General features: G+C 42.9%; 1 protein-coding gene and 1 long non-coding RNA gene across 3 annotated transcripts in view; one reads left to right on the top strand and one right to left on the bottom strand.

The window, feature by feature from the left end:
- Positions 1-1127, bottom strand: part of LOC141214540 (uncharacterized) — a 30379-nt gene extending 29252 nt beyond the window's left edge. For both annotated transcript variants that reach the window (XR_012283748.1, XR_012283754.1), the window contains exon 1: positions 981-1127. This is a non-coding gene — a long non-coding RNA (uncharacterized lncRNA). The remainder of the gene's footprint in view (positions 1-980) is intronic.
- RHBDD2 (rhomboid domain containing 2) lies at positions 807-15598 on the top strand. The gene is made up of 4 exons (XM_073665448.1): positions 807-1081; positions 7320-7721; positions 10745-10895; positions 13934-15598. The coding sequence occupies exons 1-4, from the start codon at positions 889-891 to the stop codon at positions 14229-14231; spliced, it is 1044 nt and encodes a 347-aa protein (XP_073521549.1). The 5' UTR covers positions 807-888; the 3' UTR covers positions 14232-15598.
- Positions 15599-15922: the final 324 nt, after the last annotated feature.

Here is a 15922-nt window from a genome sequence, read left to right as displayed (position 1 = left end):
ACGAAACCCAGATGCCTCCCATAGTAATCAGTTTGGTCCTTCTGTTTCCATTTGGGTAATTTTAGATATTAATACTGTTTGTTTCTAAAAACAGAACAGACATATGTGATCTCCAAGTGCAGGTGGGAATGTAGTCTTTCTATATTACATTCAGGGTCGTACTGGAGCATCGGGACATCAGACGATATATATATACACATACATACAGAACAGACCAAAAGTTTGGACACACCTCATTTAAAGATTTTTCTGTATTTTCATGACTATGAAAATTGTACATTCACACTGAAGGCATCAAAACTATGGATTAACACATGTGGAATTATATACTTAACAACAAAGTGTGAAACAACTGAAAATCGCATGACACTCGTCCGTTTTTTTCGGTCCCGATATCGGAACGTTTTTTTTCACACATCGGTATGAGCCCTTAGACTGTATCTATTGAGAGGTTTCCTAGCGGAAGCTGCCTGGAGAATGAACATGTTACTTCTTTTAACTGCTTCACAATTTCCGGACCCTGAGGCGGTTAAGTAACAATATACGGTGCCAATATCGTGGTGCCGTTTTTCCCTTGCTGTGCATTATGTTCATTTTTTGCTCCGCTTTTTAGAAGGATTCCAGAAGGAGTCTGGCTAAAAAAGACACTCTTTTCCAAGAGTTTTTGAGGATTCTGATGAGGATCTGTAGCACAGACACGTCGGCTTTGTGCTTTTAGTCTTATTATTCTCACAAAACTGCTCCAGCCATAGAACACAAGCACCAGCAATGCGCACAGCCGACATCGCTCCGCTCCACAGCACCACGTGACCGCACACACCACGTGACACCCCAACTCGGAAGGTCCTTAGCCACAAGTTGTTACTGTACTGACTGGTCTCCAAAAAAATGGAGGACGCGCAGACCGGGAGCCGGGCGTGGAGTAAAGTTCTGGCGTCCTGGTTGCCGGACCTGCGCTTCACTCCTGGTTGTACTCTTACCATAGTGCTGTCTCTGGCAATATCGGTTCCAGCAATGAAGAGGGAGACACCTGTTGTAAGGAGCCTGGACCTGGAGGCTGGAGTGCTGGAGAGCGCCTCAGGTATGGCCGCCGCAGTCCGCTCAGCCATACAAGTTAGGAAACACCTATTGAAATTGGAGCAAGGAAGAGCCAAGTAGTCACCAGTGAGAGCCAATTACATTGTTGCTCTCTTTCTCCAAAGAGCCTCTGTGTAATGTAAGCTGGCAGCTGATAGCTTCCTATAGTAATAGCCTATTTTACTTTTCTATTGTACAGGTTTAGATAAACAATCTCCATTTGTTTACAGAAGTGATTGACCCAAGGGCAGTGATTACAGTGACACCCAATATTGGGAATTGTTATATTAGCAGTTTCCTCTTAGTGTCTGGGAGTGTCCAGTTATAGAGGTGCTGTAATAGTCACTCAGGATGGGCACACGCTGGTGTTTATACTTTGTCTTTAACCCTGTAATGCCTGTTTCTTGAATACTTCTCAGATCCCTGCCATCATTGCAGGAGTCTGTGTATGGACATAAAAAAAACCTTTAAACTACATTGACATTGTTTTAAAAATGCCTTACAATGACTTGATTTAGTTGGATGTAAGCAGTACTGTGTAATGGGTGCAATCATGAGATACAGAAGGCTCAGACAGTCCCTTTTCACAGGTGGAACACACACCCATTAGAGTCTATGGAGCGGCTCACATGCCAAGGCTTTTTGCTCACCGTATGTTTGCAGAAAAAACACGGAGATATCCAATTTGGATCCGAGTCACAGATCAAAACGCTCCATACAAGTTTATGGGTCTGTGAAAATGACGGACAGTACTTGGATAGTATGAGTGTGTGATCCATGTGGGCCTTATTAATATTCTAATGGGTAGGAGAAGCTTTGTATTTAATTTTTTTGTGGTAAAAATGGATGCACTGACAAACCGATGAAAATCTGATCCAACACATTGATGAAAATCCATCTGCGTATATTTTTTTTAAAAAAAATTGCGTACGTGATAAAAACAGCCGTCTGATAATATAAATGTTTTATCTATCACTGGCTACACAGGACAGATCATATTTTTCTGCAATTTGGAAATGGAGATACAGGATGCATGGACGCACTGTGATTGGCTGAATGTGCGCAATGCCTTGGCTTTTCTAAGGAAAATGTTCCCAACTCTCAGCTATCCACTGAGGGCACAGGGGCTTTCCTGAATTTTGGCCGCCCATTCCATAGTTTTTCTCTTACCCAATATCAAGGCAGTATTACATAATCATTGTAAGGCCACGGCCCCACTATCAGTACTTGGTCAGTATTCGGTCAGTATTTTTCTCAGGAGTGGGTGATAAATGCAAAATCGGTTAATTGTTTCTATTATACCTTTTCTCTAATTGTTCCTCACCTGGTTTTGGCTCCCACTCCTGAGAAAAAATACTGACCGAATACTGACCAAATACTGATAGTGGGGCCATGGCCTTAGAGTTAGTTTTTTATTTTGTCTCCTTTTTTGGTTAATTACCAGTTTAAGAAAGTCAAAAGACGGGGTTAGGGTATGTGCACACGATGCAGAAATGAAGCAGAAAATTTCTGCATCATTTCTGCATCTCCCTGGCAGAAAAAACGCATGCAGATTGTGCATGCGTTTTTCCTGCAGAATACATGCGGATTCACATGCGTTTCCGCATGCAGATTGACAAGCGCTTTCCAGGCGATTTTAGCATCACTTGGAAAGTGCTTGACAACTAGGTCACACTATATAAATCCATGCAAACAGCATGGATTTATACAGTGTGACCCGAGAGAGTGTATATACTTACCTCCGATGGCCCGCGCTGTCCTGCTTTACACTCCGTTCTCCCGGCTGCCGGCAACTTTGAATTGAAAGACCTGCCGACGTCAGCGTCACGTGACCCGTCACATGACTCTGACGTCAGCGCAGGTCCTACAACTCACTGCAAGTGCCGGGAACCAAGAAGGAGCGGTGCGCGGGCCGACAGAAGGTAAGAATACATTTATTTTTTATTTTATTCTTGTTTTACAGCTTTTTTAATGGTACCTGAGTGTGGATGAGAGTCTCCTCTCCTCCACACCCGGGTACCATCCGCACATTAGAACGCGCCAATAGCGCAAGTACAAATGCAGTCTTGCGGAATTGGCGCGTTCTAATGCAAGTCAATGCTGCGGATTTTTGAGCGCAGCGTTTACACTGCGGAAACATCCGCATCATGGGCACAGCACATGCGGATTTCAATTGGGGAACATTGCTGCCCTTCTACCATGCGTTTTTAATGCTTTTCCGCGGCGTTTACGCAACTGCAAAAACGCTGCGGAAACGCATTAAATACGCATCGTGTGAACAAAGCCTTAAGGCTAAGTGCACACGATGCGTATTTGAAGCGGAAATTTCCGCATGTCCTTTTTCCTGGAAAACGCATACGGAATTTGGCATGCGTTTTTCGCGCGTAATTCGCGCGTTTTGCACATGCGGAATTGCCTTGCTTTTTCTACTGCATTGTAGATGGCAATTCCGCATGCGTAAACGCACAAAGAATTGACATGCTGCGGAATTTTCCGCACAACAAAACGCTGCGGAAAATTCCGCATCGTGGGCATTACAATTGCGGAATGCCATAGGGGACCATGGCAGAAGGCTAACATGCGTAATTCATGCGTTTACGTTGCGGAATTTTCCGCACAAAATACGCATCGTGTGCACATAGCCTAAAACATTAGACGGGTTCCATGACCATAATATGTCTGTAATTAGCTGACATCTTGGCGTAACTGCTGGGTGAATTCTCACTTTCCACAACATACAGCTTTGCTCAGTCAGGCTGCTGAAGGGTTCTCTGACGTAGCTCACTTCTTCATCGGGACCTTGAGCAGCTCTGATGACATTACGTCTACACATATCTCCAAGAACGAAGTAGATATTGTGCACATCGTCGACGACGACAGTCACCTCCAAATGTGGAAGTGAACAGCACTGGAGAACACTTTTAAAGGGATTGTCCAGTTAAAAGAATGTATCACCTATCAACAGGATGGATAGTAACTTGTTGCTTGATGGATATCCAACTGCTGACACCCACACCAATTGGCAGACCAAGGAACTTTCATCCCTGTTATAATGGAGCAGCAGTGTGCACGGCCACTGCTCCATTCTTTATCTATGGGGCTGCCAAACACTTCTTGTTCTGCAGGTGAGTGACAACTTGTTTTAACTGGACAGCTCCTTTAAATATAGATGTAGGGTCCCCCTATAAAATTTAACCATCAAAGGCTAGGCAGACAGCTGCAGGCTCATATTAATAGCCAGGGAAGGGGCCGTGGCTCCTGGCCCCATCTGAGGCTAATAATATCATCTCTCAGCAGCCCCAGAACTGGTGCATCCATCTTAGTTTCCGCTCTTCCCTCTTGCCCTGGTGCGGTGGCAAGTGGGGTAATAAGGTTGGGGTTCATGTCAGCCTTGTATTGGCAGCTGACATGAAGCCCAGGTTAGTAATTGAGGGCGTCAATAAGATGCCCACATTACTAAACTCGTAGTAAAGTTTTTGAAATAAAGACACGGCCAGAATAATGTCTTTTATTTAAATAAAATTTCACACAGTTTTATGTATACTCACCTAACCCCTAATCCCCGAAGCTCTCGTCTCCTGTAAAAAAAACAAAAATAAAAAACAACCATGTCCCTCACCTCTCCGCCGTGAGGACATAATCTACTGTCCCACCAGCAATCAGTGATGTGACTGCTCTAGAGGACAGCACTCTATACACTGACAGGAGTGTAATCGCTCCTGTCAGTGTATAGCGCTGCACTGCAGGGACTGAGGTCACTTGAGTTCATCAGCTGAGAGCTCCGGTGCCCTCACTTACTGCATCAGTGTTGTGTAGGAAAATTCTCACGCATCACCAATGCCGTAAGTAAGGTCACCGGAGCTCTCAGCTGATCTTCAGCTGATGAACTCCAGTAGACTGAGTCCCAGCAGCGCAGCTATACAGTACCGGGAGCGATCGCGCTCCTGTCTGTGTATACAGTGCTGCCAGGTGATCGGATCGCTGTGAGACACTAAGGCTATGTGCCCATGATGCAGAAATGAAGCAGAAAATTTCTGCAGCATTTCTGCATCTCCCTGGCAGAAAAACCACATGCAGATTGTGCATGCGTTTTTCCTGCAGAATACATGAGGATTCACATGCGTTATTGCATGTGTTTCCGCATGCGGACTGACAAGCACTTTCCAGGCGATAGCATCACTTGGAAAGTGCTTGACAACTAGGTCACACTGTATAAATCCATGCAACCGGCATGGATTTATATAGTGTGACCGTAAAAATAAAAAAATAAAGCTATACTCACCCCCGATCCCCTGCCGCGTGTGCTGTCGCGCTCGTCCTGGCTTCTTCCTGGTTGCCGGGCTCTCACGAGACAGACTGCGGTCACATGACCGCGACGTCATCTCAGGTCCTGGAAGATAAGCGCTGCCGGCAAGCAGAGAGAAGCCGCCGGACAGGTGAATATAAACTTTATTATTTTATTCTTTTTTTCACAGGTACAATGGTACCCAGGTCTGGATGAGAGTCTTCTCTCCTCCAGAACTGGGTACCATCCGCACATTGAAACGCATATAATCTGTGAGTACAAATGTACTGACACGGATTATATGCGTCTCAATGCAAGTCAATGGCTGCGCTTCCGCAAAATTAATGAACATGCTGCGGATTTATGAGCGCTGCAGAAACGCTGCGGAAAAATCCACAGCATGTGCATTGACATTGCGGAATGCCATTGGGGACCATGGGTGCGGATTACCATGCGTTTTTGATGGGCACGCAGCCTTAGGATACGGCTGTCACACTGTCTCTGTATACTGGAGGTAGGGGGCCTAAGCTGACCCTAAGCTGGGGCCCTGACTAGTCCCTCAACCTGGAGGTACTGTTAAAGGTACAGAGGTCCAGGCCGCCAGCGTAACCCCTACCTCCTGAGGATCCCTGCACCTAAGTAATCTAGTCCTGAGAAGGACCCCGATCACAACAAAAGGGGACAAGTAATAATATGCCCACACACAGTACTCAGACAAACGAGACAGTACAAGGGAAAAACCAAAACCACCTTGCATACAACAACTACACAACTACAACAGAGGGAACACCAACGGGAAAGGAGATAAATGATAAAGCGAGGAAGGGAAAAAACACTCCAAATACACTTATCTCAGAAACTCCAAACACCACAATCCGCTCTGTTAGTCTGAATGAAATGCTTTCACCGACACTTCCCAAACAGACCAGCAGGCATTTGAAGGAGTCTCACTACAGCAGTATTGATTGCAGCTGGGCGAGGCTGGACCTCGTCTAGCACAGAGAGAGAGAGAATTAACTCCCTCACTGCCGAAAAACACAAAGCACCAACAAGTCAGCTGCGAGAAGTCAGGCTGTGTACTCGTGACGATCTTCGTGGCGACACACCCGTGACAACGGCGGACAGGTGAAAATAAGGTGTTTTTTAATTTATTTTAACTTTTTTTTTTTTTCTTTTTTTTTTTTTACACTGCGCACAGACGCCAGTTTTGGAGACTACTCCTCCCCTCAACCGCTCCTGCTATTGTCAGCGGGAGCGGCCGTAGGATGATGGGAGGAGTAGTCGCCCGCTGGCAATTCTTTGTGCTTTTTTGCCTTGTTTTTTGACTCACTGAGTAAGTCAAATACGCAGCAAACATCCGCAAATATTTTCATACCTGCGTTTTTGCTGCGGATTTAACTGACTCAATTGAAGTCAATGGGTGAAAAATGTGGCAAAAACGCACAGAGAATTGACATGCTGCAGATTTAAACACAATGACAATCCTGACAGGAAAATTCCTGATCATGTGCACAGCACTTCAGGATAGTCATCGCATTAGCTGGCACACAGATTACCTAGCATTTTTGGCCCATTTCCGTGCGGAAAAAGCGCTGCAAAAATGCACAGTGTGTACATAGCCTAACCCTAAGGTCACATGCACATGTTCATTATTTGTTCAGTATTTTACATTAGTATTAACAATCCAAGGAAAAGTATAATAGAAACATGTCACCACTTCTGTATTTATCACCCACTCCCTCCTGGTTTTGGCTTACAGATACTGATGTAAAATACTAACCAAATACTGAATGTGTGCATGTGGACTAATCTGCAGACAACTCCTCCAATGTCCTTTAGATGCAGTAGATTTTTTGCCTGTATTTCTTTGTACATATATGAGTTTCTCCTCTTTTGGGGTAAGCGTGAGTGTTGTTGGGTTTTTCACTTTTTGTTCACAAGATCTTTTATTTTTCAGTCCACAGGTTGATCACATATATTTACTGCCATGAAGATCTCCCAACGTTAATCTGCAGTTGCTTAATCGTTTGGTATTTTGGTGGCGGTTTTGAAGAGAATGTTGGCACAGTGAAGTTCTTCTTCCTCACTCCTCTGTTTGCTGTATGGAATGGACTTCTCTACTTGGTTGTTATTGCCGTAGGCAGCAGCCTTCAGGTGGACGGAAAGGTCCAGGGATTTACATCAGTTGCCTTTTCAATGATCAGCGTCTTTATAATACGCACCAGCTTGAGACGACTGATATTCTTTGGGTTCATGGTACCCACAAAAGTGATTCCACTGTTGTTCCTTATCCCTGCTTTCTTCATACCACATGCGACCGTCCTTAGTAATGTATGTGGCATACTGGTGGGAGTTATTTGTATCCTTTTACAATAGTAGGTGTTGTATTTGTCATTACTTGTTTTTCAGAAAAACTATGCTTCTGTCCATCAAATATCTTTGACAATATCAAGCTCGGCTCTACCCAAAGTTCAAACTTGCCAACTCTCCTGAAACATTTGGGTGGCTCCCACAAAAATTTGAGACCTTCCAGACTGAATAATTGGCATATTTCTGAGGCTTTACAAAGCCTTCCAGAAAATAGTTCTTCTGCCTCAATGTCCAACATATAGGAACAGGTTGAAGTTTGTAGAAGGGGTATGGCTAGGGGGAAAATTTCCAGTGGCCTTATTTTCGTGTCAGTCACTTAGACATCCTGGCTAATACTAAGGGTATGTGCACACTGTGTCTTTTTGATGAGCTTTTTTTAGCATAAACTGAGCAGAAATTTCAAGTTTTTCAGGAGTTTTGATTCTTTTAAGAAGGATTCGGGAATATGTGCGCACGACATGTTATATCCGGTGGTGAACCTAATTTTCCTAGGTAAAGCCGATTCAGAAAAAAGCTGGCGGTCTTTTCCTGAAGTGGCTTTGCCGTCACTTTAGTGGTGGTTATTTATTTTCTATGAAACTATAACTAGTGGGTGTCTCCCTAGCTGAAGTCGTTCTTAGGTGACGGCCCCACTATCAGTATTCGGTCAGTATTTTTTCTCAGGAATGGGAACCAAAACCAGGAGTGGATGATAAATGCAGAATTGGTGACTTGTTTTTATTATACTTTTTCTATGATTGTTCCTCACCTGGTTTTGGCTCCCACTCCTGAGAAAAAATACTGATAGTGGGGCCACTTTTAACCACTTCTGTTTCCGATCCCTGAAGCACTTTAACTAATTTCATGAAAGACTAAACAAGTGCACAGCATTGTTGTTTTTACATTGTGGTGCAGGATATTCATTTTCTGCTGCGGTTTAGGGACACTTTTTCAGGATGGTTCCAGGCAGAATTTGCCTGAATATTATATTGTGTACACATACCCTTAGAGAGTTACCGCTCGCTTTCCACTCTAAAAACTTGGCAAAAAGACTCATTGTGCACATGCTCGAACAGTTGCCAAAGCTTAGCATTTGTTTCTAAACTGAAAACTTAAAGCGCACCTGTCAGCAGGATTGTGCTTAGTAAACCATATACATTGTCAGGTGGGCGCCGTTACAATGATTAATATGATATCTTGTTTGATGAAATCTGTCCTGTGGTTCTTTTATAATCTTTATTTTCATTTCTGACATAATGAGATGCTCGTGCTTCGCGGAGGGGCTTTATGTGGTACTCTGCTCATGTATTCCTATCTCTGCCTTCTGAGAGGTTTCTGCGCCTTCAGTGACCTGCCTACTATTTTAAATGCTGCATGTGCAATTAGTGTTCCAAACCTGAAATTTACATGCAGCAAAATGGCGCCCGCGCCTTCACAGTAGCATCTAATGTTTGCCGATAGATGCTATCGGCGCCATTTTGAAGGAGGAAAAAAAATTGCCTACAGCAATATGTCACCGCCGGCAGCATTTGCGCAATAGCATATCTCGGCAAACTAGCCCTTTCCCGAAGCATGAGCATCTCATTAACTGAAAACTGAAAATAAAGATTATAAAAGAACCACAGGACAGATTTCATCAACCAAGGTATCATTTTACTCAGTGTAATGTCGCCCACCTGACATTGTATGAGGTTTACTAAGCACAATCCTGCTGACAGGTGCACTTTAACTTTCATTATCCAATAAACATTTTGGCGTGTTGACTGAAATCCTACCCAATCATGAATTTCAATTTTTGCCACAAAGGACAGAGCTAAAGTGGTAGAGAAAATTGTGAGCTTTGTGTGTTTGAGACAAACTGTGGAATCTGAAGCAAAATTTGCATGTGAATTATTGTTTGGTTATTTTGCAGCAAAGAATGATCTAATATTCTATCACATCTGAATCCTAGATTTTACATACAAATTGAATAGATCTTAGACCTGTTGAGGCAGGTGTACTTTGAAACTCCCAATTACAATCGCTATGTATTCCTAACTTTAAAGCACCACTCCAGTGTTTTTTTCATTGCAGTGCAGGGGTGGTGCTACTAATGTAAGTTCTCTGCACCTAGTATCATACTTATCAGCCACAGTCATCTTCTGTTCTCAGCGCCACTGTAGTCGGTTTCCAACAGTTTGTGATCTGTCGGATCGCTCCAGTTTTTGCTGGGCGATCCGGAAGTCACAACTCATTGTAAATTCATGAGTGTCAGAACTAGGCTGCCATAGACTTACATTGAGAGCTTGTGACCGTTAACTGGTCAGTCAGACACTATGGTCACAAGATGGCGCCGCAGGACTGAGAAGAGCTAAAGATGGAGGCTGCTAAGTATAATACCAGGGTCAGGTAACTTCTGGTAGTAGCACCACTCCAGAGCTGAAATAAAAAAAACACTGTAGTGGAGCTTTAAAGGGCTTTTCCAGGCGTAAAAGAAAAGTTTGCAATTACTCTGTGACTGCAGACTGCCAAATTGTGATCGAGTAAAGCATGCACTCTCACAATTCCCCTGTATTTGCAGCATGATTGAGTGATCATTTGACCGGATGTATGTGATTTGGATACTTGCTGTAACATGTCTGTTAGATTATAATCTGTTTTTCTCAATAGAACAACAACACCTAAAGTGCTCTACATAGAATAAAAAATACCTCCTGGACCTGTGCCGCTCCTGCCATATTGTTGCTGTCTCTCCTGGCAGTGTTGTCATGGGACCGACCGCTGCAGCCAATCAGTGACTGCTGATCAGCTACAGTTTTAACTATTCCTTCAGATCAGACACGTGTAAAGCAGAACACTCACATTGCAGGTACGGTGCCAGTCTGGGAGGCAAATATGGGTTCTTATTTTTTAATCTGAGGCATTTTAGCAGTTTTGAAAGGGTTGTCCTGTAGTGAAAAACCTCTTTAAATAAAACAAGTGCATTAAAAATGGATGTGAATATACTGTTCTGCACGATTTACACCTGCTATATATTCTTTAACTAAAAAACAGATGGTATGGGTGGCTGCTTTTTCTTGGACCCCTCAGAATCATTATTTTCACGAATGGATCAGATGGTACCATTCAGAATATTAAAAAGGGTACAAATTTGGAGGTACATCCCTGCAACTTCTACAGAAAGGAATGCCTCTCAAACCAGAAAGTAAGTTGCACTGTGTTCATGTCATTTTGTTTAGCTAGCAATGATGTATGTATCACATACATATGGAGGAAATGAGAGAGCAGCTCTTACTTTCTGTGGAGGTACGGTATATGATTTGTCCAAAGGCAGGGAGAGTGAAGCCAGCGCTAACTGGCTGGAGGGATCACGTTACATGAAAATGTTATACAATCTCTGGGAGAGCCAGTGCCGACACCGCTGGAATGGTTCTGGCACCGAAGTACAGTTATTTTACAAGGGGATTGAGAAGGGGGTATACTCATTCATGCTGAGCTCTGTATATACAGTAGTCTCAATGTATCTTATGAGATGCTTGTGTGTATATATAGGATCATCTCAGTGTCTCCTATGTGATTTGCTGAATCTCAGTGTCTCTTATGTAATATAGTATATACAACAGTCTCAGTATATCCTGTGTGATGTGTATACAGCAGTACAGACCAAAAGTTTGGACACACCTCATTTAAAGATTTTTCTGCATTTTCATGACTTTGAAAATTGTACATTCACACTGAAGGCATCAAAACTATGAATTAACACATGTGGAATTATATACTTAACAAAAAACTGTGAAACAACTACAAATATGTCTTATATTCTAGGTAATTCAAAGTAGCCACCTTTTTCTTTGATGACTGCTTTGCACACTCTTGGCATTCTCTTGATGAGCTTCAAGAGGTAGTCACCGGAAATGGTTTTCACTTCACAGGTGTGCCCTGTCAGGTTTAATAAGTGGAATTTCTTGCCTTATAAATGGGGTTGGGACCATCAGTTGTGTTGTGCAGAAGTCTGGTGGATACACAGCTGATAGTCCTGCTGAATAGACTGTTAGCTGCTTTTTTTTCTTGCCATAATACAAATTCTAAGTAAAGAAAAACGAGTGGCCATCATTACTTTAAGAAATGAAGGTCAGTCAGTCCGAAAAATTGGGCAAACTTTGAATGTGTCCCCAAGTGCAGTTGCAAAAACCATCAAGCGCTACCAAGAAACTGGCTCACATGAGGACGGCCCCAGGAAAGGAAGACAAGAGTCACCTCTGCTTCTGAGGATAAGTTTATCCGAGTCACCAGCCTCAGAAATCGCAGGTTAACATCAGCTCAGATTAGAGACCAGGTCAATGCCACACAGAGTTCTAACAGCGGACACATCTCTTCAACAACTGTTAAGAGGAGACTTTGTGCAGCAGGCCTTCATGGTAAAATAGCTGCTAGGAAACCACTGCTAAGGACAGGCAACAAGCAGAAGATACTTGTTTGGACTAAAGAACACAAGGAATGGACATTAGACCAGTGGAAATCTGAGCTTTGGTCTGATGAGTCCAAATTTGAGATATTTGGTTCCAACCACCGTGTCTTTGTGAGACGCAGAAAAGGTGAACGGATGGACTCTACATGCCTGGTTCCCACCGTGAAGCATGGAGGAGGAGGTGTGATGGTGTGGGGGTGCTTTGCTGGTGACACTGTTGGGGATTTATTCAAAATTGAAGGCATACTGAACCAGCATGGCTACCACAGCATCTTGCAGCGGCATGCTATTCCATCCTGTTTGCGTTTAGTTGGACCATCATTTATTTTTCAACAGGACAATGACCCCAAACACACCTCCAGGCTGTGAAAGGGCTATTTGACCAAGCAGGAGAGTGATGGGGTACTATGCCAGATGACCTGGCCTCCACAGTCACCAGACCTGAACCCAATCGAGATGCTCTGGGAACTCCTTCAAGATTGTTGGAAGACCATTTCCGGTGACTACCTCTTGAAGCTCATCAAGAGAATGCCAAGAGTGTGCAAAGCAGTCATCAAAGCAAAAGGTGGCTAGTTTGAAGAACCTAGAATATAAGACATATTTTCAGTTGTTTCACACTTTTTTGTTAAGTATATAATTCCACATGTGTTAATTCATAGTTTTGATGCCTTCAGTGTGAATGTACAATTTTCATAGTCATGAAAATACAGAAAACGCTTTAAATGAGAAGGTGTGTCCAAATTTTTGGTCTGTACTGTATAAAGCAGTATACACGTGTATAAAGCAGTATTCACTGTAACCTTTGTGATGTACTGTATATAGAGCAGAGTCTCAGCAACTATATCAGTTATGCAAAGCAGAAATAATGGGACAGTTAAAAAAAAAAAAAAAAAACTGTCTTGAATAAATACTGCCCATAGCCACCAATCACAGTCTAGTTTTCATTTTTGAAGCTTAGAATACAAAATAAAGGATGGGAAGCAAATCCAGTTTTTCTTTTAGGCAGCTTCATAATCCTTCCCTAGTATCTTCAGATGTATGAGAGGACAGACAGAGGAACAGGTAGGATGGAGCTGGGTGGGGGGAGTGGAGGTGCCAGAGAGCTGTCAGGGGGGACCTGATAGCTGATTATGTAATTTGCAGGAAATCAAAGACTGACATCCTGTCTACACAAGAAAGCATGTACTGGACAGGTTGTCAGACTGGAGATCACATGGCTCAACTGCCCTTTAAAAGGGGAGAAAATGTATAGGGGCAACTGAATTGGGCTGGAAAAAAATTACACTGCTGGAATATTGTTAAGAATTGGCATTATATGCAAAGATATTGGGGTCTTACTTTAAATGGAGCCTGTCACCAGAAATAACACTGTTAACCTGAAGGTTAACAGTGTTATTATGCTGGCCAGCGCCTGCGCGCAGCCGACCTCAGTGGGGAGAAAATTAACTTTATTCCCCGCCAGCATTTTCTTTCAGTCGCGGCGGCGCCAGTTCAGTGATTGCTTTGAGTATACAGAGCGGCCGCTGTAACCGTGCCCCCTGCCCTGACTGACAGCCGGCCCTAATGCAGAGTATCTCTAACACATCTGTGAATGAGCTGGTCACACATAATAATTGGCATATTTATGGGATTTGTAGTAGTCCCAGCTTCCAGACCCCTCACTCCTTCCCAGTATAACGTTTATGATGTGCATCAATGACCTCTCGTCATTTTCTAGCAATCACTCTTATCTATGACCTCTAATCAGTTTTGTTTATTTCTCTTCTCTCTTAAAGGATCAACCCACCTCCTGGATCTTACCCGACCCAGCAGTATTATACACCACCTCAAGGCCTTTCTGATGTCTACTCTCCATATCATCACATGAAGCCAACCGGGACATGGCCACCTACTGGTGCCTCAGTGTACTCAACAGGAGCGGCTTCTGGACAACCATACAGCCATTGCCACCCCGAAGGGGACACACATAGTAACCATGCTAATGAATCTTTATCACATACAAACTTCTATTCCCATAAAGACTTGGGGATCTCTTCTGATCAACCAGAATTACAGCAAGTCCAGACACAGTAAACAGAGGGCAAGTTTAATAACTGCAAGATATCTGGGACGATTGCTAGTTTACATATATTATCATGGGGGGCAGATTCTTAGGTGCCTAAAGCCCCCGTCACACTAAGCGAGATCGCTAGCGAGATCGCTGCTGAGTCACAAGTTTTGTGACGCAACAGTGACCTCAGTAGCGATCTAGCTACGTTTGACACTTAGCAGCGACCAGGCCCCTGCTGTGAGATCGCTGGTCGTGTCGGAATGGTCTGGACATTTCTTTGATCGTTGAGGTCCCGCTGGGTAGCATGCATCAGTATGTTTGACACCTTACCAACGACCTTGTTAACGACTCAGACACAGAAACATATAGGCGTGCATCGTTATACAGATCGTTACGGGTCGCTGCATCGTTGCTGCGTCGTTGGGAAGATCTGACTGTTTGACATCTCACCAGCGACCACACAGCGACGCAGCAACGATCCCTGACAGGTCGTATCGTTGTCGGGATCGCTGTAGCGTCGCTTAGTGTGACCAGGCCTTTACTTATTCAAGATGAATTGAAGTGTCATTACGTACAAATATTAACCTATTCTTTTATACCAGGGAGCACCACTTATGCCTTCATTTTGGTATTCTCAGAAGTAACAATCAACATAGATTTCTGCTGATTTTTCTATTGATTATGTAAACTTTGCCCATTGGTAAAGACAAATGATTATTTGATTTCTGCACTAACTATGCCTTCTTATATTGTGGATTTGCCTTTTGTTCTGTCTTTTTTTCTTAGTGGATATCTGTCACCAGACTCATCCTTTTATTCTAGCGATTATTATGCTGTAATAAATTTGCCATGTTCATTCTTGGCCAATCAGAAACACAATGAAGGCTCTTATGGCAACATATTTCAACTGCTTTTGTATCAGAAATAGGAGTCTTGTGTATGAGCTCAGTCCACTGTGAAAAGGGTTTGTGTTTCTTATTTCATTCAGTCATTTCTAGGTTGAGTGAATCTTCAAGATGGGTATACTGACCCACATTAGAGACTTTTGTGACCTTTACTGGTATACATTTGGTGCCGTGTATTGCACTATATTCATAGTATCTTCCAAACTAAGAATATAGTTCGATACAAGGCATCTGATGGCGTATGCTGAATTTTTTTTAATTAAATAAAAACATTGTGATATAAAAATAAACATTCATTTCCCCCATGGAAATGAATGGTGGTCATTTTCAGTACTTGTGTGATACAGATCCCAATTACGCATGTGCGGAGAGCTGGACAGATTCCAGGAGCCTTTTCGGCCAATGTGCCTTGAAAATGTACTTGTGATAGATTTTTCTACTATTTTCTTAAATTGTCTCCTGTTATTTAAGTGATTACATTTGACTTTGTAGAGTAATACTATGTGTAAATTAGTAATGAATATTGGTTTGTCCAACCAGTAAGAGAAGATGATAGTTCTGGGAATATTTACTGTGACGCACATTTCTGAATGGGGAATGAAGGTATGAAAGTAGTGCAGCATAGCACATGTCTGATTGTTTTATTTGTTTGTTTTTTTTATTTTTGCTGCTTTTCTAATGATAAGTAGAGGAATGGTGAACTGTGACACCAAATATGACTGCGATCATATGAGAAAGTATGGGAATATATTAAAAGACTTTATACCTGGTACTAAACTACTCATGATTTTAGGGGTTATCTACTACTG

This window comes from Phyllobates terribilis, unplaced genomic scaffold, assembly GCF_046119375.1.
Source record: "Phyllobates terribilis strain yellow unplaced genomic scaffold, ASM4611937v1 Scaffold_2__4_contigs__length_985480577, whole genome shotgun sequence".
In the NCBI taxonomy this organism is placed as follows: domain Eukaryota; kingdom Metazoa; phylum Chordata; class Amphibia; order Anura; family Dendrobatidae; genus Phyllobates; species Phyllobates terribilis.
Note: the sequence above shows the minus strand (reverse complement) of the source record. Positions and strands in the feature narration are given on the sequence as shown.